This window comes from Taudactylus pleione, unplaced genomic scaffold (assembly GCF_031769625.1).
Source record: "Taudactylus pleione unplaced genomic scaffold, aTauple2 ptg000290l, whole genome shotgun sequence".
NCBI lineage: Eukaryota > Metazoa > Chordata > Amphibia > Anura > Myobatrachidae > Taudactylus > Taudactylus pleione.
In genome coordinates this window covers 9,189,303-9,215,282 of record NW_028284692.1, presented here as the reverse complement: position 1 = coordinate 9,215,282, position 25,980 = coordinate 9,189,303, and the positions used below count along the sequence as shown (strand labels likewise).

At 44.3% G+C, this 25,980-nt stretch overlaps 1 protein-coding gene across 1 annotated transcript in view; it reads left to right on the top strand.

Moving 5' to 3' along the window:
• The window catches only part of LOC148511885 (cilia- and flagella-associated protein 337-like), a 150,148-nt gene extending 125,043 nt beyond the window's left edge, over positions 1 to 25,105 (top strand). Inside the window, 5 exon segments of the mRNA XM_088482663.1 lie at positions 4,456 to 4,592; positions 14,747 to 14,838; positions 16,710 to 16,832; positions 24,734 to 24,841; positions 24,844 to 25,105. Coding sequence (XP_088338789.1) covers positions 4,456 to 4,592; positions 14,747 to 14,838; positions 16,710 to 16,832; positions 24,734 to 24,841; positions 24,844 to 24,912 — 529 coding nt within the window. The 3' untranslated portion in view covers positions 24,913 to 25,105.
• The last annotated feature ends 875 nt before the right edge of the window (positions 25,106 to 25,980 follow it).

Here is a 25,980-nt window from a genome sequence, read left to right as displayed (position 1 = left end):
CGCTGAGAGAAAGCTACAGTACATGACTCCGCCCACTACACTGTATGACACCGCTCAGTGTCAGTGGAGGACAGCCCCTAGGACCACCCAAACCCCTAGTGCCGCTGACGCCGCCCACCCGCCAGTGTGCTCGTCCCCCACGAGCAGATCCCCCCTCTGCTAAGACCAGGCTGGGCAGTGGGCTGGGCGGGGCGGCAGGATGACATCTTCCTCCTGGCCGCTCCCATTTTAAAAATAAGGGCCGCTGTAGCCGCGCGCTGCAGAGCATTACATACCCTGCGGGCTGCAGCCGGAAGACAGAGAGAAGACGCTCCCCTACCGTTCCGTTCAGTCAGAGCGGCCGGGGAGCTTCTTCTCTCTGTCTCCCTGCTGCCTGTCACATAACTGTCCTGCAGCCGCAGCGTCCGACGATGTCTGGCAGAATGCTGATTGGTGGATGGCTCTAGTCCCATCCACCAATCATAGTGGTGGGATGTCTCCCCACACTGATTGGTGGATGGCTGAAGCTATCCACCAATCAGAATTCAGAAGGCTGCAGGACTAGAAACCAAGAGATTGCAGGCAGGGTAAGTAAGTACAGCAGGTTCCATGGTTGGGCCGCCTCATAGATCTGAGGTCTATTACACTATTTGCAAGGAGGGAAAGAGGGAGAATAGATATGAACCATACATTTGAATAAAAAGGGAAGGCAGATGTTTAATGAGGGGATATTTGTGGCATTATTTTTCATTTTGTAACGTGTGTGTACTGCATTATTTTTAATAAGGGGAGTGTGTGTGGGAGGGTGGCAAATCTGTGGCTTGATTCTTCATGTGGAGCACTACTACTATAGTGGGCACAACTACTATGGGCAATGTATAGAGAGCACTACTACTGTGGGAAATGTATAGAGGGCACTACTACTGTGGGCAATGTATAGAGGGCACTACTATGGGCATTGCAAGGGTGCACAACTACTTTGGGCAATGTATAGAGGGCACTACTATGGGAAATGTATAGAGGGCACTACTATTTAGGGCATTGCATAGGGGCACTGCTACTGTGGGTATTGTATAGAGGGCACTACTACTGTGGGCATTGTTTAAGGGGAACTACTACTGTGGGGCATAATGTGTATAAGGGGTACTATAGCGCGGTGCACTACATTAAGGTGCACACCTTAAGGACACAACCCTTTTAAATGGCCACCCCCTTTACCCGCCGCACGCCGAAGATGCGCGCATAGGTACAATCTTATATTTTCCATACCCCTACTTCAAAATTCCCACTTCGACCACTGATCCGGATACCCTTTGGCATAACTTGCGAGCTACTGACTAATAAATTACCTGTTAAGGTACACACCCACTAGACAATTAAATTGACCAATGAACGATAACTATATTGTTATTGTTCAATCGTTTGCACATCGTTTAAAAAAATGTCTAAAACAATCAGCGATGCGCGCTCCCGCTGGTCATTTAGACATCTATCATCGGGCAAATATGTTGTACAACCTGACGATAACGTCAGGTTCAGCATGTTTGCAGATGATTGATGAGCCTACACTGAGCGACTGCTCGTTCAGTGTAGGCACATCACAGACTGACAAACGACTGCAAGATTACAATGTCGTCAACGTGCAGCCGTTTTATTGCTTTAAGTGGATGTGTGCCTTTAAACTGGCCACACATCCTTATACCCCTTTTACACCAGAGCTAAAACCCGGGTTATTGCAGGGGAAACCCGGGTAGCTCCTTGGTGTAAAAGGGTAAAGGGTTGGATTGCCGGGTCGAGTGACCCGGCAATCCAACCCAGGTAACTTACAGGGTTTAACCCAGTGTGAACGGCGCGTTCTGGGTCACGATGACCTGGAGCGCGACGCATGCGGGCCGATTAGTCCAGCTTCAGTGGTGCTTGGAGATGATGTTATCTCCAAGCGTCCACTTCAACGTCGGAAAAGCCGGGTCAATGCAGACCCGGCTCCGGTGTGAACGGCACCAACTCAGGAATATCCTGGGTCGGCGCCGGGGAAATTCCAGATGTGATGCGGATTGGAACTCTGGGCCTGATTCAGACCCGGTCGCAAGTGCTGAGCACTCGCAACCAGGTCGATGGTGGCCCAGAGCGCATGCGCACGACGGAGCCGGCTCCGTCGTGCGCATGCACGAGATCCGGATAGTGACGGGTAGTCCGTCGCTCCGGGTCTCGTACCAAAGGGGGCGTGCTGTTGATATTGAGTGACAGCACGCCCCCTTTGGTGGGCGGGCCGGGAGAGTGGCTGCCCAAACGGAGGCATTCCCATGTGAACGCCTCTGTTTGGGGCCGGCCCCACTGACATCACGAGTGATGTCAGTGGGAGAGATTTCGGCTCTGTTAGAGCCGAAATCTCTCTGGGGCTTGCGGCAACGAGACCCTACCACAAGTGTCTCATCGCAAGCCCGATTGTCGCGATGGTCTTGGCATGGATGGCAGTTTTTAAAAAAAAAAAAAAGTCCGGCCCTGATTTAGAGCGAGCGCACTGTCAGAGCGACTGGCTCTGAATCAGGGCCTCTGTTCCAACTCCGGGTCAGACACAGAATTTCGGTGTAAGGGCCTGATTCAGAGCCGCTCGTAAGCGGCCGCTAGTTCGTTCCGAGCGATGTTTGCACAACTGCGCATGCGTACGGATCGTAATACGCGTGCGCGAACCAGTCAGTGCGGCCGAAAATCGTTTGTTCGCTAAATAGCGAATGCCTGCTATTTTGAGTGACAGGAGGAGGTGGTAACAGGGGAAGGTGCTTGAAAACGGGGAGTGGAGATCCGAACGCAGGCGTGCTTAAAGGTCAAAACGGGCGTTTTATGGTGTGCATAATTAATACAGCAGCGTCATTGACCACGTCACTGGGTTATTTTATAGTCAGAACTGCTCGCAAGATTGCGGTAGGAAAAACCAACCACAAGAATAGCGAGCAGTTCATACGCTGGTCGATGTACTCGCTTAATCTAATAAATAGCGGACATGATGTAGGATGCGAGCGGCCAGGGGGCGTAGTTTAAAAAAAAATGACCGCAAGTTTTGTTCGCTCGTTCAGACATAGAGGCGTGAACAGACCGCAAAGAGAAAACGGTTCATTTGAATAGCCACCCCTTTTTTCTGAACGAGCGAGCGCAAATAGCGTCCGGCTCTGAATGAGGTCCTAAAAGTGATATAAGATTATCTGTCCAACCAGCCAACTAGTTGATTGGTTGGAATGAAAATCTGGTAACATATGGGAGTAACTGATGATCAGCAATTTGCTCCTAAATGCCAGAAAACAGATGAAAATGGTCGTTCAGACAAGTTTGTTAAATGTTTCATCTAAACAATTTGTTCAAACAACAGTTTTTGTCCATTTTCCTTCATTTGGGAGCAAATTGCTGATTGTCATTTGCTTTCATACCTTACCAGATTTTCATTCCAACCAATCAACTAGTTGGATGGTTGGACAGATAATCTCTAGATGTGTGGCCAGCTTGTAGGGCACAGGTTCTCAAACTCGGCCCTCAGGACCCCACACAGTACATGTCTTCCAGGTCTTCTCACAGAATCACAAGTGAAATAATTAGCTTCATCTGTGTAAAATGTATCAGTGAGTAATAAGTACACCTGTGCACTTGCTAGGTGACCTGTGTGGGGTCCTAAAGACCGAGTTTGAGAACCACCAGGTGCTTGAAAACGGGGAGTGGAGATCCGATCGCAGGCGTGCTTAAAGGTCAAAACGGGCGTTTTATGGGTGTGCATATTTAAAACAGCAGCGTCATTGACCACGTCACTGGGTTATCTTATAGCCAGAACTGCTCGCAAAATTGTGGTAGCAAAAACCAACCACAAGAATAGCGAGCAGTTCATACCCTGGTCGATGTACTCGATTAATCTAATAAATAGCGGACATGACGTAGGATGCGAGCGGCCAGGGGGCGTATTTTTCCAAAAAACGAACGCAAGTTTTGTTCGCTCGTTCAGACCTAGAGGCGTGAACAGACCGCAAACAGCGAACGGTTCATTTGAATAGCCAGCCCTTGTTTTAGAACGAACGACCGCAAATAGCGAGTGGCTCTGAATGAGGGCCAAAGTCAGTAATGTATAGCTTGTCTTGGTTTAATCAGTGTTATCTGTGTGTAATGCATACTGTATGCATATTATTTCTTGTCTGTATATGTCCCCTGTATTGTGCACTGGACAGATATGGATCTATTATCCCCTGTCTCTATATGCTACTGTACTATATACTGCATGCATAAGCCGGTTAGTATGTTCCTTGTAGTAGCACACGTTCCTTGTGGCACCAGCCTCGGCTCATTGTCATCTTATTTCTAATCTGCTGTTTGGATGAATAAGCAAAGTCCCTGACTTTTTCCAATACAACGTGCTTTCAGCCACCCACACACGGCCTTGGTGAGACTTACAGTAGCATATAATGTAAATTGTGTACGTCTGTATTCTTGTTTCTATAGGACAGGAGACCCTGGAAAAATAGAAAACAAGGATCTGTTGTGTGAAAGGCAGGCAGCATCTGGAGGCAAGATAGCAGGAGGGCCCCAGGGCCACAAAGAAGAGAGGAGTACAAGAGATGAAATGACAATGAGTAAAGGTGAGTCTGTGATTTCTTTAAATTATTATACAGGTGATACATTTTACTGTAAATTATACCATGGCGTGGTAACTCCACTGACTTTTCAGGATGAACCCAATTACCATTGTAAAAAAAAAATATTTATAACAAATCACACAATTAAATACCATGACAAATCCCAGTTAGGAATCTGGTAACCCTGGACTATAGCCCCATCTACTAAGGTAAACGCCCCCATACATCAGCAATCGATTGTGGTAATTCTGCAATTTGCAATCGATTGTGTATAAAAATCACCAATGTATGCGCTTCACAGATCGCAGATTGGAATTGTTAAATCAGATTGTCCAACATGTTGGATTTCACAGATGGATTGGGGCTGTAGATTGCTAGTGTATGGACATGATCAGCAGATTTGCAGACCAATACTAGTAAAATGATGGGCCTTTCAAGATTGGCAGATCTGTTTTTTGCTACAATTGATCTGCAAATACTGAAAAAGATCTGTAATGTATGGGCGCAGATTGCTGGATTGGGAAATCCTAAAATTGGGCGAAAAATCTTCAAATTGTTCAATTGTGGTTTTCAGATTGCTGAAGTATAGGGGCCTTGACTTGTGCTGTCCTTTCTCACCAGTGTAATAGAAGGTGGTCTACTTTCTGGCATGTAATGCTGGCCATACACGGGACGATTGATCACACGATTTGGGCAGTTTCTACAGGTTGGACAGAGCAATCTTTTGAAAATAGTTGTATTTTGAGTCTTCTGCGACCCCGATGCTAGTCCCCGCTGAGTTTGTGAAACTCTGGATTATACCATATAAACTGTGCCCTGCATGATATAGCTAATATAACTATATCCAAAATACAGACAAATACCCTATTTTACATGTTATCAAACTCGGTCCTCAGGACACCAAACAGTGCATGTTTCCTCACAGATTCACAAGTAAAATAATTAGCTCCACCTGTGGATCCAGGGTGGAATTAAGGCTTGTGGAGGCCCCGGGCAACTAGGTTGTGGGTACCCATCCATAAAATTGCCACGGCCTTGTCTCCGACTACTATGCCGTTTACCTTGTCTCCAGACTTTCCCCTGACCGGCAAGGTCGCATTATACTACTTCATGTCCACGACACTGCTAGGAACCGACTCACTGCAGCATAGCGGACATGATTTAGTACACTGCCAGGGGCAAATGCAGGATTTTGAGTGGGGGGTTGGAGAGAGAGAGAGAGAAAGAGAGAAGGAGGGAGACAAAGGGACCTATTCATAAACACTAAAATAATGGTTTTAAGGACATTTTCCTTAATTACTGTTTTTTTAGTATTCATTAACACAGGAGATATCACTGATATCTCCTGGTTAAGTCTGCCTGCGTTAATTTGCACACTCCCCATACATTAGTATGGGGATATAGAAATTAGGCTATTCATCAAATTCCGAAAATTATGTATTTACGGAATTTGATGGTGTTACTATAAGCCACTCTTAGGTGGCATACAGCGGGTTACACTTACCTGCTTTCAGCGTCAGCAGGTCCTCCTCTGCTTTTTCCGTCGCTCCCTGGTCCCTCCTCTGGCTTTGGCTGCTGCTCTGTGTTCTCCCGGCAGAACACAGTAAAGTTTAAAAAAAAAGAAAAAAAACAGTAAAGTTTTTTAATAAAGGTAGGTGGGGGAGGGGAGCAGCAGGGGGGTGGGGGAGTGTTGGGGAGGACAGAATTACACAGAAAACAGAGTTGCAGATGCACTATGCGATCATTACTGTTCACATTTAAATGTATTTTGTAATTAAATATAATTTCAGAGGTAGTTAGCATATCAGTGGCCAATGATACAGGCCTGCCCACCATCGTCAAGGTCACCTCATTGAGCAGATCCCTAACACTCTGGGGTTCACATCTGGGACGCAGGGCACCCCAAAAGACAGGCCAGCCAAAGACCTCCCCAGGGCATCACACGAAAAAGAGTGACAGTGATGTGTTATAAAGTATCAGGTGTGTAAAAGTAGCTAATTAGTGCTAAAATAGTAATAAAGGTAAAATATGTGTGAAAAAATACATAAATAATAAACAAACATGAAGGTGATATACAAAGTCACTATGTGTATTAAGTGGTGATGCCCTGAAGAGGTCCAGCCAGAACAGATCAGGGGGCCCCATGCCCTAACGCTCACCCCAAATAAACTGACACTATAACAATATAACTAGGACTTACTTTGGATTATACCTGTTACCTGGTGCAGTCAAATGCTAGGTCCCTGCTTAAAAACATATATGTGGGGGAGGGGTGCAAATCTAGACTGGAGCAATCTCAGGCTTTAGATGTGTGTATAAATACACATAATATAGAGTCACATGACCAGCGGGCACAAGGGAATAAGGTATTAGAGTATTTTTTATGTACCGAATAAATTATATGAATTTACATTGACTTTGATATCCGTGACATATGGGATTGCCTTACAAATAAGCCTAATGTGATTAATAGAAATGTTTATGCAGGACGGTTTTATCTGATGTAATTGGAGCCAGGTGCAGATACTTATTTAATTAACTAACCAGTATATATAGGGAGAACTGGGACTCTGTGCAGTGTGCACACATGTGCCTGAGGAAGCTGGGCTATCCTGACCCAGGGAAACGCATTGAGCTTTTGTAGACCACTTTGGTCTTTTACTTTTGTCTCCTGGACACCATTTGGACCCTTTTTCCTCAAGTGAACTGTAACTGCGGCTGATCACCAGTGGGCTACGAGCACACCGATACTTGGACTGAGTGCTTACAGATACATGGAGATTTATCACAATGCCTGGTAAACCTTGCTGCTAATATCTTACAGAAGAGGTCCTAATTCATTAAGAGACTTGGGAGTTTAACAAGTGGCCTATATTATATTATTTATTATACATATAGATGCTTGCTTTTATGATTAGAGTTTTTTTATATATGAGTAAATAAATGCTTTTATAATAATTTTGATAACAACCGTCATGCTTTAATTATTGATATATACAAACTTCGATATCAGGTCGCACTCCTGGGCATCACTAATATACCTCACTCTCTACCTTTTTATTTGAGGAATAAAAAGGGAGTCTGCTATATTCTTGATAAAGCCCAGGAGTGCGACCTGATATCGAAGTTTGCATATGATTTGCAAGTTTGCATATGTTGGCGTGACCGCATGGTCGTGAGCACCCGGGTATTTGTTCATTTGTTGTACTGGAGTGCCGGTCCTAATGCAGGAGAAAATCTCCCCCTCTCCCTCTCTGTCCCTGACGACGGGAGTTTGATCCCGAAACGTAGGATTAAAGGACTTTTTATTTAAATTGCTCAGTCTCGTGTGTGTGTGTATGTGTGTATATATATGTGTGTGTATATATATATATATATATATATATATATATATATATATATTATATTTATATATTTATTAGAATTATTTTTTTTTTTAATTCTCAGCTAGCGCTGGTATACATATTTATTCTTTCTTTGCTAGAGGATTGACAACCCTCATATCAGCTACTATTTGATAGCGCACCTTATTTGTTTTATAGAGTCTCTGGGCATGTCCATCTATCGGGGTCGCAGAGGAGAAATAAGAATGGAAAAAAACTGTACATGCACAGTAGCACCGGGGCAGTAACTAGGGTAGTGCGACCAGTGCCATGGCACAGGGCAGGGGGCGTTGTTTGGGCCTGTGTTTTCCTGTTTATTATCCTTCTCACTTGTAGACTCCTCTTCTTTTATCCCCAACATCTCCTGGCCTCCCGTATCTCTTCTCTGGCCCTTCCCCATGTGGCCATGGCTCTTTTTCAGGTGCACGATCTTATGTCCCTATTTAAAAAATGGGGGGGGGGGGGCAGCCAATGCTGTCTCTGACACAGGGCACCAAACAGTCTAGTTACGGCTCTGAGTAGCACATGTCGGGGGTCACGCCTCCTGGCAGACCGGCAGCAGGTCCTAGAGACCGCTGGCTATGACTAATGGATGGAGGCAGCACAAAGCACTGAGGACCTCATTCAGAGTTGGTCGTAAGCGGCCGTAAGCACCTAACGATCGAGAATCAGAAAAAAAAACAATCGCACGGGCGATCGCAATCAAACTGACGCCCATACATGAACAAAGCACCACCTCTAGCTAACGAGTGATAGCAGCTAGCGATCGAGTCGGTCGTTGTCAGTCGCTGTATGTTAATTTTCTTCTGATGGTTGCGGCCGCTTGTGTTCTGTACAAATTACTCCAAAAATTATCAAAAAAACGCATAGAATAAGCCATCCCCATGAAATGTATTTATTCGCTAATGCAAACGCAACTGAATCAATTACAAGCCAATTAGCAGTGTTATTAGCTTCCACAAACGATTATTAGCTGCTTGCATTGTGTGGCACAAAATAGAAACCTCAACATTAACATCAGTCACATTCGATAGTATCGATTGTACTCTTGGGCTTGAGAGAGCACATACTCAAATTCAAGCTGCACGATCAGCCAGGCCTCTAAACTGCTCGCCGAGTGACGTTTTTCTACTTCCGGCCTTCTATGTCGGTCGTAGCAGGAAATGTATGTACGCCCCTGAAACGCCCTGAAAACGGTGAGGAACGCCTGCGTTTTTAGACCACCACCCCCGTCAACACCCACAAACGGCCTTTCATGTCAATCAACTCTCGGAAGCCACTTCCTGCTCGTAAGCCGTATGATAGACAGCATTTTGGATCGCAAGGTCTCGTGCGCACAACTAACCGTACGCATGCGTGGTTTGGAAACATCGGATGCGTACGACCAAGCAACCACTTACGACCGACTCTGAATGAGGGCCTGAGTCCTTATCCAACAATATTCGCAGCTGAGTCATTTGTGTATGAACCCCCTATATCCTATATCTTGAGGAGTCCATTTAAATGTGCCTCAGTACTTTGCACCATAAACCAAAGTGCCAGTGTGTAGGAGGCCTTACTCTATCATCTTTCTGAATTCATTAACACCATTTTGAGTGCAGTGTGTTGAATTATAGTGTTTTGCAATCTTAAGATGAAGAGATGATGGTATTTATATAACATGTAGTTACAGATAATCGGTGACCTGTTGTGCTATAATACATAAACAACATAAATGTCACCATATTTTGTAGTATGCATATTTTATTATGGTGGATGTTCAGGTCACAAGTTACATTTTCCAACTGTGGGCCTGATTCAGACCCACTTGCGAGCACTGAGCGCTCGCAAGCGGGTCGATGGTGCCCTAGTGCGCATGCGCACGACGGAGGGAGCTCCGTCGTGCGCGAGACCCGAATAGCGACGGTCAAGCCGTCGCTATGGGTCTCGCACCTAAGGGGGCGTGCTGTCGATGGTGAGTGACAGCACGCCCCCTTTGGTGGGCGTGCTGGGGGCCTTGCTGCCCAGACGGAGGCGTTCCCATGGGAACACCTACCATCTGGGGCCGGCCCCACTGACATCACTAGTGATGTCAGTGGGAGTGCTTTTGGCTCTGATGGAGCCAAAAGCACTCCTGGGCTTGCGGCAGCGAGACCCTACCGCAGGGTCTCGTCGCAAGCCAGATGGTCTTGACCATCGCGACCATCTTTTTGGCCGCTCGCATAAGCTGTGGGTGGTCACCCACAGCTATGCGAGCGGCCAGGAGGCCGCTCCAATAATGGGTAGGACGGCCCTGATTCAGAACGAGCGCTCTTGTCAGAGCGTCCGGCTCTGAATCAGGCCCTGTATTACATACACTTCATATAGATTCAACAAGTGTTTGGTTTCTGTTTTCACTGTGTAAATAAGGTATCGGTGAAAGGTGCAGCATGCATCATTACACACCTATTACAATGTGCCTTGTCTGGTCAAATGCGTATATGGTAAATATCTCTGGGCAGCCACCTCAGCAAAGGAATTTGATCTGTCAGCTGCTTTACCCTGATTAATTACCAGCTTATTCCACAACTGCACTCAATGTAAGCTAGGCCTAATTACCTTTCAAGCGGCTCTAACATAATCCCCTCGCGAAATAACTCTATACTGTATATAATAACAGAAATAATCCTTACAAGTAACATTTTATTCCTCTCACCAAAGCTACAATATCTTATGTTTATCTTAAGGCCCCCATACATCAGCAATTGATTGCAGCAATTTGCAATCGATTGTGTATGTTTCCCTTTTTCAATCGATTGCAGATTGCAGAATTGCCACAATCGATTGAAGAAGGGGAAGATTTTTATTCACAATGGATTGCAAATTTCACGATTGCTGCAATCAATTGCTGATGTATGGGGGCCTTTACTTAGAAATCTGTTGATCTGACCTCTCCCCTTTGTGCTGAAGAGGGTGGTGATTTAACAATATATAGAAAACACATTTAGATTATATTTTTTTAATTAGCTTTTTATTTTTTGAGACATGTAAATAACAAATTAGGTACAGTTACATTAATGATAATAGGCCTAATTCAGTAAGGATCGCTATTGCGATTACGCACGCAGTTCAACTGCGGTAGTATGCTAATTCATTGCAATCGCAATGCCGCCACAGCACTACATAGGAACGCCCACTTTACCTTACACACATCCGTAATATTTAGCAAGACTGCGAAACCATTGGTAACATCGAGTACCATCGCAGCCTCACACACACTTGCACAAGGTCAAACCTTACTCAGTAATTGATAACTTCAGCGCATGCAATGAGGCCTCAGGCTGCGTAGGGCATTGCAGTGGATAATATATGCACGCCTCTGCAACGCGTTCAAAAGCACTAACGTCTGCGTTTCGCCGACCACCCCTAGTCACCTTCCACATACGGCACTTCTTGTCAATCACTCTGCGATGAGTCTGCAGTCACTGCTGATCGCAGTGACCGGTTCGCTTTCGCGCACTGCGATACATACGTATGCGCAGTACACAACAATCTGGTGATTGTGTGCATATTAGCAACTGCGATCCAAGCTGCATCAGGCCCTATGTGTGCAAGTTGTTGGAGGAGAACACTCTGCTTTGTCTTCTCTGCACCACCGGGACCCCATACTGCCAGAGCAGCGTCACAATGCGACCTCCGATCAGGCCATACCCCATTCGATCATGGCTACTGGAGTTCAAGGAGAGCAATACAGGACTTATTTTTATTTCCAACAACTGTTTACCCTGCTTATAGTTATCAAAAATGTTGTCAGTCTGGTAAGAAACATAGGTATTCTAATAATTGGATGTTAAAACCAAAGTACTTTAAAGAGAAATGACTATATTAATTAATATAAGTAGTTTGTGAAGCTGATAATGTTACGCCACTACTAATAGATCAGAAAACAACAATTAGCTAACATTCTGCTGGGCTAATATTTCAATTGTGAGTGTAGAGTTGCTCAGTGGCTATTTAGAAACATTGGAGCTCATTCAAACCTGCTTGCAAGATGCGCGTTCGCTCGCTGGTCAAAAGGGGCCAGATATTTAAATGATTTGCTCGCACTGCGTCGCTTAAGGACGCCCACTATGTTTTAGCAAGCTATGGCAAAGTGCGTTCGCAAGTGTGTGAAGACGCCCCCTTGCCACTCGTAACACACGTCATCTCCGGAAAATGACTGATTAATCGGGACCATCTGAGCAGCTCACAGCCCTTGCGCTTGCCTTAGCCTGCCGCAAGCACTGCGATCAGTGCTGGCTGAAATACATCAGGTGACGAGTACCATGACGCTACTCTGATAATTATGCATGCCCTTTAAACGGCGTTTGCCCTGCCTGACACGCCTGCATCCGCACATCCACTCCCCCCGTTCACAAGCACAGTCTCCTGTTACCACCCACAAACGGCACTACCTGTCACTACCTATACAGTAGTGTATGTGCCCGGGTTACTCCATGATAGAGCAGTAGTGTATGAGCAAGGTTTATTCCAGGATAGAACAGAAGTGTAGGTGCCCGGGTTACTCCAGGCTAGGACAGTAGTGTACAGTAGTGTATGTGCCTGGGTTACTCCATGATAGAGCAGTAGTGTAGGTGCCCATGATAGAACAGAAGTGCAGGTGCCCGGGTTACTCCAGGCTAGGACAGTAGTGTATGTGCCTGGGTTACTCCATGATAGAGCAGTAGTGTAGGTACCCATGATAGAACAGAAGTGCAGGTGCCCGGGTTACTCCAGGCTAGGACAGTAGTGTATGTGCCTGGGTTACTCCATGATAGAGCAGTAGTGTAGGTGCCCATGATAGAACAGAAGTGTAGGTGCCCGGGTTACTCCAGGCTAGGACAGTAGTGTACAGTAGTGTATGTGCCTGGGTTACTTCATAATAGAACAGTAGTATGTGTGCCAAGGGTTACTCCATGAAAGAACAGTAGTATCTGTGCCCAGGTTACTCCATGATAGAACCGTAATATAGGCATATGGTTTACTACAGGAAAGATAACTATTGTTTGCACTAAATTAGATCAATAGATGTGGTACAATAGTACTAAATGCTAAAGTTAGAGTAAACCATTCATGCACTATATAAGTATATAGTATATATCCGCACAGTGGGCTTGATTCAGAGATGGACACTAATGCAATCGCAGCTGCGATTTGTAACACACAACATAGCAGCGAAAATATGCTAATGTTAGCAAAGATCACCCGAGCATAAAGCCCACTGCTGCCTACTTGCCTGCGTGTGACGACGCACACCTGCGTAAATATCGGTCACATTGACGCACATTGGCAGCGATCTTATCCTTGCGGAAGGTCTTACCTGCCGAAACCTTGGGAGCTCTTCTGACATGCAGAGCTGCGTATACAATCGCAGTGGCTAATTTACGCATGCCCATGTAACAACGTTTAAATGGACAGGTACACCTATGTTTTTCTGACCACTCCCGGTTACCTTCCCCAAACGCTGACAAACTGGCACTCCCTTTTTGATGGGGTCCTCTGTTGTGATCGCTGTGCACGCGCAGTGCGGCCTATACGCATGAACAATGACAAACAATTGCTGGATCTGCGATAAAATCGTATTAGCTTCCATCTCTGAATCAGGTGCAGTGTTATTAATAAATATTCGCATTTAATGTGTAAAATGGAAATAAAACCAGAAGTACTAAATAAGCTTAAAAGATCAAATGGGAATGACTTCACTTTTGTAAATATCAATGTAATAATGTGAGCGTATAACAGCTACACTACAATAGTAATAGTATAAGTGGGATTGGTTTAGAATTTCTTATCCAATCGAGCTGATTGTCTGTCTTTATCATCAGTTCGTATTTTGAACTACAGTAGAAGTTGAGAACCTGCAAGTGATCTGCCTCCTGCAGGCTTATATGTGTCTTTCTTGTGGTTAGCATGGACGCATATTGCACAACACATCCTTACTGTACTCTGCCCATGTTTGCACACCTGTCCAAGCACAAAATAAGAACCAGTTGGCATAGGGTAGGAAAAGTGAGAATATTTGATGCAAACAAGTAGTACAAAAAGACATGATTTGTGGGGAGAGCACAAGTTGCTTTAATTCTAAGGCCCCCATTTATTAATCACTATTGCAATGCGATCGGGACATGACATTACCGCCCATGATCGCATTGCAATATGCGATCACAGCGCCCGGATGTATCTGGCACATGCAGGGACTTGGGCTTTGGGGAAACCCTTCACCACCTAATTATGTGCAGTGTAGCCCATAGGCTACAGTAGCTAATGCCACCTTCAGATGGAGTTAGCTGTGGGGGCCAATATCTGGAATGCATCGCATTCCGGATATTGGTTGGTAAATTTGGCAGCATCGTATCATCCATAGAAACCTATGGGGGATGTGGCTGTCTGCAGGAATGGAGGGGTCACAGTAGGTATCGGCTGCGGTCCCTACTTAATACATCCTGGGGAAACTTAATATTTGTGGTTAAGCCCTGAAAACGTGGCGTTTTCAGGGATTATACCTCGAATATACAATAACTGGGCCCCCAAATGTTTTACATAGAGAAATGTGTTCCCCTAAGATGTAGTAATGTGATGCTACACACCTTCAAATAAGACATTTACAGGTTTAGGCATATGTTAGGAATGCTACAGTGCGTCTCTGACCTTTATTTATTCAGTATATACAGTAACACTCATCTTTGGCTAAATAAAGTGGATTTTGTAATTCCTCTCTTTCATAATGTAATGGCTAGTTTCAGAATTATAATCATTTCACAAAATCTTCACTTACAGAGCCTAAGCCTCCTGGTTTTTCTGAGCCTCCTGGTTTGCTGGAAGAAAATGCTGCTGAGCTGACATGGAAGATGTCCATTACTGATATTGAGGTGAGCACAATATATTTACTAATACCCCTTTTCCACCTAAATTCCGGGTCTGACCCGGAGTTGGAACAAAGGCCCTCATTCAGAGCCGGACGCTCTGAGCAGAGCGCTCGCTCTGAATGAGGGCCGTCCTCCATAAAAATGGAGCGTCCTCCTGGACGCTCGTATAGCTGTGGGTCACCACCCATAGCACATACGAGCGTGCAGGATGATGGTCGCGATGGTCTTGGCCAGTGCGACCAGAAGCCTGTGGTCGGGGTTTTCGACCACAAGCCCTGGAGTGATTTTGGCTCTATCAGAGCCAAAATCACTCCCACTGACATCATTAGTGATGTCAGTGGGGCCGGCTTCAGACGGTAGGCGTTCCCTTGGGAACGCCTCCGTCTGGCAGGCACGCCCATCAAATGGGGCGTGCTGTCAATCAACATCGACAGCACGCCCCCTTTGATCAGACACAACGAGCGAAGGAAAGTCCTTCACTCGTCGCGTCTGGCGCATGCGCACGACGGAGCTCCCTCCGTCATGCGCAGTGCACACCATCGACCCACTTGCGGACAGCCGCTTGCGAGTGGGTCTGAATGAGGCCCAAAGTTCCTATCCGGATCAGACCCGGAATTTTGCTGACTCTGGATATTCCCGAGTCAGCGCCGCTCACACCGCAGTCGGGTCTGCATAGACCTGGCTTTTGCGGAGTGAAAGTGGTCGCTTGGAGATGATGTCATCTCCAAGCGCCACTGAAGCCGGACCAATCGGCCGGCTAGCAGCACATTCCAGGTCATCATGACCCGGAGTGCGCTGTTCTCACAGCAGGGTTTCACGGGCTACGCCCGTGTTAAAGCCTGCTTAGTTACCTGGGTTGGATTGCCGGGTCACTCGACCCGGCGATCCAACTCTCTCCCCTTTCACACCAGGGAGCTGCCCGGGTTAACCCTTCAAAAACCCGGGTTTTAGCTCCGGTGTAAAAGGGGTATTGAGCCACTAATCTAAAACAGAAGTTGATTCTAGATGTTAAGGTGTCATTTAGCCTACACAAATATATATACGTGCAAAAACTTCCATCTGTTTACATATTTTAAGATATTTCTAAATGTATGTTTCCTAATCCTTGTTATCAAGTTTAATTCCAAAAGATTCAGTAAGTATTTTCAATCTTCCATTATAAGGAATTAACTTTACAGCAACTATACTGTTGCCTCCACTGTTATAGGTGCAGAGTTTTTGTTACTGTCACATATAGCCCTTCCTTATAAATGGAATAGGATTGAAATACCGGCCACTCAACAGCCACCGGTTCAAATCTTGACGGTGAGAGTCCGATAGATCGAGATCCCGACGGGCGTTAGTAAGTACCCTAACCACCCCTCCTAGTGCTTAACCCTAACCTCCCCCCCAGGGGTGCCTAAACCTAACCACCCCCCCCCCCCCCCCGCACCTAACCCTCCCGGGAGGGTGCCTAACCCACCTCCCGCCTAGTGCCTAATCTTAACCCCCACTTCCCCTAGACTAACCCTAACCTTCCCATGGGGGTGCCTAACACTAAGTCCCCCTGAGGATGCCTAAACCTAACCACCCATCCCCGGGCTAAGTGCTATACTTACACGTCAGCAGACGATCGGGATTACGGGGATTGGTCCTCCGGCGTCTGGATTAAGATAGGCGCCAAAATGCCAAAACCTATCTTAAGTCCCTAGTTGGGCAGGTCCAGTCGGGATTTAGACCGGCGGCATTGCGGCGTCCGCCGGTCTATTAACTACATCCCCATATAAATATGTGTGAGTTTCTGCACATAGAGACAGTTATAGACACATCTGTATTATTTCCAGACATTGCTATAGTTGTTTAACCAGAATAACACTTGTTCTTTTGTCATTCAGAAAAATCAAATGAAAATGACAGTGAATAAAAAAGTGCGCAGACATCTTGCCACCGACATCGACGTTAGCAAGTGTAACCGCTTCGGGCAGCTCTGCTCCCCTTTCCAGGCACTGAATATGACTGTAAGATGGTGAAACCCTCAGTATTTTGAATATTATCGAGTGAGCAATACCAGACTTGGGGCCGCTGAGAGGTGGAAGGCAAATACAAAGCACAAGCCCTATGGTGCACAGGTAGAAACAGTAGGAATCAGAGGGAGACTATTCTCTTGCCCTGGACCCATATGAGTTTGCGTGCACACACTAGTATTCATAAATTAATTTGTGGTATAGTGTACCACATTTAGATGTACAGTGCATCCGGAAAGTATTCACAGCGCTTCACTTTTTCCACATTTTGTTATGTTACAGCCTTATTCCAAAATGGAATAAATTAATTTTTGTCCTCAAAATTCTACACACAATACCCCATAATGACAATGTGTAAAGTTTTTTTTTTTTTTTCGATTTTTGCAAATTTAATTAAAAAAAAAAACACTAAGAAATCACATGTACATAAGCATTCACAGTCTTTGCCATGAAGCTCAAAATTGAGCTCAGGTGCATCCTGTTTCCACTGATCATCCTTGAGATGTTCCTACAGCTTAATTGGAGTCCACCTGTGGTTAATTCAGTTGATTGGACATGATTTTGAACGGCATACACCTGTCTATATAAGGTCCCACACTTGACAGTGCATGTCCGAGCACAAACCAAGCATGAAGTCCAAGGAATTGTCTGTAGACCCCCGAGACCGGATTGTCTCGAGGCACATATCTGGAGAAGGGTACAGAAAAATATCTGCTGCTTTGAAGGTCCCAATGAGCAGTGGCCTCCATCATCCGTAAACTGAAGAAGTTCGGAACCACCAGGACTCTTCCTAGAATTGGCCTGCCGTCTACACTGAGCGATCGGGGGAGAAGGGCCCTAGTCGGGGACTTGACCAAGAACCCGATGGACACTCTGTTGGAGTTACAAGCATTCCTCTGTGGAGAGAGGAGACCTTCCAGAAGGACAACCATCTCTGCAGCAATCCACCAATCAGGCCTGTATGGTAGAGTGGACAGACAGAAGCCACTCCTTAGTAAAAAGCACATGGCAGACCACCTGGAGTTTGCCAAAATGCACCTGAAGGACTCTCAGACCATGAGAAACAAAATTCTCTGGTCTGATGAGTCAAAGATTGAACTATTTGGTGTGAATGCCAGGCGTTATGTTTGGAGGAAACCAGGCACCACTCATCACCAGGCCAATACCATCCCTACAGTGAAGCATGGTGGTGGCAGCATCATGCTGTGGGGATGTTTTTCAGCTGCAGGAACTGGGAGACTTGTCAGGATAGAGTGAAAATTGAATGCAGCAATGTACAGAGACATCCAGGATGAAAACCTTCTCCAGAGCACTCTTGACCTCAGGCTGGGGCGACGGTTCATCTTTCAGCAGGACAATGACCCTAAGCACACAGCCAAGATATCAAAGGAGTGGCTTCAGGACAACTCTTTGAATGTCCTTGAGTGGCCCGGCCAAAGCCCAGACTTGAATCCGACTGAACATCTCTGGAGAGATCTGAAAATGGCTGTGCACCGACGCTTCCCATCCAACCTGATGGAGCTTGAGAGGTGCTGCAAAGAGGAATGGGCAAAGATAGGTGTGCCAAGCTTGTAACATTATATTCAAAAAGACTTCAGGCTGTCATTGCTGCCAAAGGTGCATCAATAAAGTATTGAGCAAAGGCCCTGAATACTTATGTACAAGTGATTTCTTAGTTGTTGTTGTTTTATTAAATTTGCAAAAATCTCAAACTTTTTACACATTGTCATTATGGGGTATTATGGTGACATAACAAAATGTGGAAAAAGTGAAGCGCTGTGAATACTTTCAGGATGCACCCTTATACCAGAAGGAAATGGTAATATGTTATTTTACCACATTCCTATACTGATCAAATTAGTGAATAATATTGTCATACAATCTAACTCAGACCATCAAACTAAGACTATAAACATTCTTCAAGTACCATGTGCTCATTTGTGGCCTGATCTGATCCCTATTGTAGTTAGGAAGCAAGAGTAGAGTCAGAAGAAGGCATATTCTCTTGTCTTAGACAAGCCAATGTGAGATGTTGTGTGTATGCCCTAGCACTCATTTATTCTTACATCTGTGGAAAAGCGCTGTCTAGAGGTGAGCAGGATCCAGGTGCGCCACTTGCTCTTGTATAAGCATCTGTACATGTACTACAGTGACCACACTCCCAGTAGGAGACTCCTGCTCTGTCACAAAATGAGAATACTGGTGCACAGAATAATGGTCAATGAACACCTTGTATCCTTTTCCCCATAAGGTAACAAATGTACAATATACCCATTACCACTCCTATTATGTTATACAGACACTAGAGTAGGGGTGGGCAATTAGCAGCCCCCCAGCTGTTATAAGACTACACATCCCAGAATGCTCTGTCACAGTTTTGCGATTTGGCCTTGCTAAAACTGCTGCAAATCATGCTGGAATGTGTAGTTCAACAACAGCTGGACAGCCGCTTTTTGCCCACTCCTGCACAAGAGATACCACATTTAGATGTTCACCACAAGGAAGGGGTAAAATATTCAGCGCCATAACAGGGCTTTAGTGCCCCCTGAGCGTGTTTGATGTCATGGCATGAGGGCAGGGTCGCCAGGGTCGGGAAATCCAGCACAGCAGAGAGCATCCTCAGTATCTTCCAGGGAGTAATACGAGTACACGCTGCAGTGTGCAAGTCTAGAGTGTCCAAAGGATGCTCCTGGCAGCAGTTCAGCAGAGATTTAAGCTGCTGTTCCAGGCACCCTGCTAGCCAAATGTAGGAATTATGGGGCAGAGAAGTTACCACCAACAGGGCTCTGAACTCTGTGTGGTGGTACCACTCGCAACACACCTCCTAGATACAGGCTTGAATATGTTATCCTATCACATCCCTACACTGATCAGGTTATTATATACTATTGGTATGCAAACTCATTCAACCCATCAGACATTCTTCCAGTAGCATTGGATGGCTGTTATACAATGGCATTGCATTGGGTAATGTTTAGATCTTTTCATCCTGCCAATAGATCAGTTTTATGCATCACTCCATGGGTTAAACAAATGACCTAGGCAAATAGTGCGTGACAGATGCACCATTTAAGCCATATAATAAGCAAGAATGCGTGTCTGTCCTTCATGCACGGACAGTTTTGGATATGGAAGCCAATCCCGGGTCGTCTTTTCAATCCCGGCATTCGAGATTGAGTTTTTCAATGGGGCGGATGGGAGCAAGTGAAGTGGTGGGCTGGCGTGGGCCTGCACAGCGTGACCTGACATCACGCTGCGTATAGCCGGGGGCCGTGGCAGCGTCTGAGTGAGTGCTGCAGATGATCAGTGCTGCCTGGCATAAAAAAAAACTAAACAGCGCATGAGATCACTAGTCCCGAAATCCCAGGATTGGAAGCCTGCCATTTTTAGGCCAAAATCCCAGGATTCCTAGTTTTGGACCTAGGTCCATCAAATTTAGCATGGTGGAAACTTTTCGGAGCAGTTGTCCCCGCACCGGAGCAATGATGAATTGCTCCGGTGTCACGTTTGCCCGGCTGCGAGTTGGATACTTAAGTATCCCTTGCAGCGAGTTCAAAACTTCATAATTTGAGGCCATACGGTCCCCATTTCATCGTATAAGGTATCCCTGGTACACCTAAACAAATAAAGAACCAAGTGATGTTGTGTGATTGCGCCTAGGCTGCTTTAATTAAACTTCTTCTGAAAGAGGAGGTATCCTAATTAACCTCTTATAAGACTTAAAACAAATATAGAAGTAGAGGCGCTCAGGTATAACTACTTCTATATTTATCCATGGTACACCTGCCTAAAGAAGGAAGATTCTGTGACCTGCCAAGTTCCGTAGTCTAACAGCACTGAAAGGAAGGATATGCAGTCAGAATGCCCCTTGTAAGAATGTCAACACCTACAGAATTTGACATAGAAAATGTCTTAATGTTATATACACAAAACCAGAGTTGCAGATGCACTATGCGATCATTACTGTTTACATTTCAATTTATTAAATAGAATTTCAGAGGTAGTTAGCATATCAATGGCAAATGATACGGGCCTGCCCACCAGCGTCAAGGTCACCTCATTGAGCAGGTCCCTAACACTCTGGGGTTCACATCTGGGACGCAGGGCACCCAAAAAGATAGTCCAGCCAAAGACCTCCCCAGGGCATCACACGAAAAGGGTGACAGTGAAGTGTTAAAGTATCAAGTGTGTAAAAGTAACTGAGTGTTAAGATAATAATAAAAGTAGAATATGTGTGATAAAATACATAAATAATAAACAAACATGAAGGTGATATACAAAGTGACTATATGTATTAAATGGTGATGTGCTGAAGAGGTCCAGCCAGAACAGCTCAGGGGGCCCCATTTCCAAATGCTCACCCTTGACACTGGTGGGCAGGCCCGTATCATTTGCCATTGATATGCAAACTACCTCTGAAATTCTATTTAATAAATTTAAATGTAAACACTAATGATCGCATAGTGCATCTGCAACTCTGTTTTTGTGTATGTTACTTTAAAATCTCAGCATGATGGCACCTTTCATTACCAGTAGGGTGTGCAGTCTAGTCTAGAGCCCCTCCCTATTATCATAATGTTGACATTTCCAATAGTTAGGCATGGAATTACAGTAAAAGCACATTGTTGAAATGTTAACAATGTAGACATAATGAATGTCAACATTACAATCATATGTAGGGAAAAAGAAAATGCAGGTGCACAAGAATATTTGATGATGATCAAAATAATTTTGATATACTCCATGTTAATTGTAGAGTTTAAATGGGGTTCCTAGCACCTATTTGGCCAAAAATGCATGCTCATCTACCACATCACGGTGAACACCATCAGATGGGCCCCTAAAATTATTTTGACTATCAGTATTCTCAGTGCTTAGAGTGTGCACCTGAATTAAAATGTTCCTGCATAGGACTACAATTCTCAGCATGGTAGCACCTCTTATAATGTTTAAAATTGGGGTGTGCAGGCCAAGCCCCACCCCCCCCTTTAACAACTATGTCAACATTGTGAATGTCCACTAAATATACCACACCCGAAAGCAGGCCATACCAAAAAAACTTTTGACAAAGTACCCAAGTTACCATTAAGAACACGCAGTAAAACTAATCTGTTGTATTGTGTATTGTTCTCAACGTTACTGTTTGTATAGTCTGAAATGTTTGTCACGCTTCACTATTTTACTGTAAATGCTATTGACTTGCATGCGCTTTTGACTCTAAAGCTAGGTACACACTAGACGACTTGTAAACGATGCAATGTCGATGTCGTCAATGATTTTCCCTGAACTCCCGGGCAACAATCTAGTGCATACACAGTGTGCAATCTAACAACCAAACAATATACTGTATCCCCTATCGTTTGGTGGTTATATAGTTAACTATATAAGGTAACCATATGGCCTGATCGTCCGGTAGTGCGTACACACTGCACAATCTGCGGCAAATCGTTAACGAGATTGACAGATCTTCCTGCATGTACAAAAGATCTGAAGATGCGACAAACAACGCCTTGGGAGCTCGCATAGGCCCTGATTCAGAGCCGCTCGCTCTGAATCAGGGCAGCCGCTTTTTTTTTAAAAAAACAGCCTCCTGGCCGCTCGCTAAGCTTTTGCGAGCGGCCAGGTGATGGTCGCGACCATCAGGCTTGTGGTAGGGTCTCGTTCCCGCAAGCCCCAGTGAGCTTCCTGTTAGGGTTAGGCACCAGGAGGGAAGGTTAGGGTTAGACACTTACCGGAGGGTTAAACACTTACTCAGATGGTTAGGGTTAGGCACTTACCCCGACTGTTAGGCACCAGGAGTGTAGGTTAGGGTTAGGCACTAGAAGGGGCGGTTAAGGTCAGGCACCAAGGGGAGGGTTAGGGTGATGATTAGACCTTTAGTGAGTCGACCTTCAGACCCTGTCGACCTATTGCCTGTCTAACTTCCATTGTCTACCCAAACATTGTCTATCCTTGATATATTGGTCTTTTAGGCACTGGACAGTGGTGAAAAAATGAATAAAACATTATAGCTATTCTCTTACACACCAAACCAAGATAGAAGTGGATGCATTTCAGCTGCTATGACGTGAGCTGCAGCTATAAAGTAGTATTCTTTCCTGAACTGGCATTAATTATCCTGGTTCTTCAATCAAGGGATTTGTGTCATTTAATACATATGAAACTGAGAAACCTGCTGCAAGAGGATTAAGGAGTGCTTACTAATGCTTTATGAACTACAGAGAAACGCATACCTTTATTCCACTGCACTGGTTATAAATCCCACCTGCTATTTGAAATAAAGTATACCGAAATGGATTCAACAAAAAAATCTATTTATTAAGAAAAAAATTTTTTCATAATGTATTAATAATAAATATTGTGATGAATATGGAGACCACCAGCAATCACCACGTGTGAGAGAACATTTGTCACAGGCAATTACTAAATGCAACAGGAAAGAGAAATTATCTCACATACAGTAGATAACTGTAGGGGATACATTTACTAAATTGAGATTTTTTAGAAGTGGAGATGTTGCCCATAGCAACCAATCAGTTTCTAGCTAATTTCTTCTAGAAGGTGCTAGTTAAATGTTAAGTAGAATCTGATTGGTTGCTATGAGCAACATCTCCACTTTAGTAAATTTACCCCTAGGTGTGTTGCTAACCCTTGTACTAGCCAGTGAGCAAAACATTTTATTAGACCAGATTTGGACATCAGTTCCATGAATTAAATAAAAAAAGTCAATGTTACTTTAAAAGTTTAAAAAATATTTTTAAATGTTAATGTATTTTTTTGAAATGCCTTTTTCCCCAGACTAAAGCATTTTTTAATTAGGATCTGCCATAAGTATACAATTTCTAACACAATACTTAAGTAGAATTAACCAGTGGTATTATCTAGGTATTTAAAGGTCCCCATAGCAAATGTATGTAAGGACCCCTATATAACACACAATGGTGAAAAATGTATGTAACACTGATAACTTTGACAAGGAAGATGGGGCCCCCCTTAGTTCTGGGCCCCATAGCAGCTGCACCCCTTGCACCTTTGATAGTTAAGCCTATGAAATTAACCATACCAGTTGCTAAAATTTTCATATACTGGGTGATGGGTACAGGCCGAGTCGCTGGTGAAAGTAACTATTTTATGGGGTATATTTACTAAAGCTTCTAAAAATAGAAAGTGGTTGTGTTGCCCATAGTAACCAATTAGATTCTTACTATCATCTATTGCATCCTAGAAAATAGATACAATCTGATTGGTTGCTATGGGCAACTAAGCTTTAGTATATCTACCCCTAGGAGTCTTTGCTTGTTGATAGTGTTAGTGTTCCTTTAATATGTTTAAATATGATATTCGAGATCCGAGTACAGGTCATACTTGCCTACCTTTGAAAAATCATTTCAGGCAGATTGTGAAGGCAAAACCTATGGGCACGCATTAAAATGGACGTGTACTGCTACATCTGAGAGGTGTGACATAAAATTGACTTACATCCACATGTAAATGAGCCCCAAAGCAGTTCGTAAGATCTACTTGTTGATGAAATCACACTGATAAATTTTCAGAAAATGCACGTAGCCATAGGGATCATTGTGCCTTATATCCAATACAGGGAAATTATACTAATAATCTTAATTAAATGTATATATCTCTGTTTTTTTTGTTTTTGTTTTTTAAATATATATATAACAGCTTCATAATATGGGTAAGGTGCAATCAGGGAGATTGCTATACTCTTCAGGGAGCCAGGGAGATTGCTACTATTTCAGGGAGTCTCACTGACAATCAGGGAGAGTTGGCAAGTATGGTACAGGTTACAGCTCAGTGTCAGGGGATATAAACTCTTTTCTTGTTCATGGAGAATATTTTCCATCCTACCGACACAGTGTCTCTGCTATGTGTTCCAGGAAATTCAAGACATTGAGCTGCCCAAGAATTTCCCCAAAATAGGGACAGGGAACAGCTTGGAGTGGGGAGCCCAGCACCAGGAAAACCAGAGGAACTTCAAATCACAGGAGAGAAAAATATCACAGACACTGCAAGCCAGATCATCACTCCTGCCACACTGAAGATACCACAGCAATAAAGCTATCTGTAATGCAGCACTATACAATAAATAGGTTACTAATATCCAATTCTGCTCTATGTTACTAAACTATCATTAGCTACATAAGGCAGCTGTTAAGAGAGGGAGGGCTTTATCCACTTACAGCTAAGGGGACTGTTTAGTAAAACATGTGATAATAGTAACAACAGAAGGCACATTGCTTGTAGAGATGTATTCCAATTTCAATCATATTTTATTTTACACAATATACCACTGTAGATATAGTATATTGGCAATCAATGACATTTTGGACTGTCACACTATAAATTGTAACAGTAAGGTAGAGAGTGACAGATAATATACTATACTGGCATCCGTGTATTATCTAATCCTGTATTTGCTGCCCCCTGCAGTATCAGTACCTTTAACAATGTGCCACTACCCAATGTGCCATAGTATGCACCTGCTATCAGATTTGCACATGCAGGAAGCCCAAAACATGTCAGGTTTGTCACCTTTCATTTTTGGGAGGTATGTTAAGTCCAAACAGAGCTTTCATAAAAAAAAAAATCTAGAAAGGTATGAAGTTACATTCACAAAGCATAATGTATGCAGATAATAAATGAGGCAGACCTCTCAACCCTCCTGGCCAATTAGGACAGAGCCCTAAAATCGGGACAGTTGGGAGGTTAGATTTGGGCACCTTACTATAAGAAGGGCATAGAACTAAAACAGTGGGAAACTTATAAAGGGAATAACGATTTTAGAAAAACTAGATTTAATTAAATTTAATTCATTGTCAACACAAAAGATTTCCCTGATAAGCTTGACATTCACAATCAGCATAAAAGTCTGTACAAGTATGGTACACATCATGTGATGTAATAAAGCTGGCCTTGTGAGGTCTGATAGAGGAGGTGGTCTGTGGGCTGCTCTTCACATCACAGCTCCATAAGTCAGTGCAAAGTGCCGGTTACATCATCAGCACCAGTCACTGGTGAGGTCACAGTTCCCTCCTTCCCCTCTAGTAAAGATTAAAAAATATGTAACAAAGAAAGAGTGGAAGTGATCTATCTCATGGGACAGAGGGCCTGATTCAGACTCGCG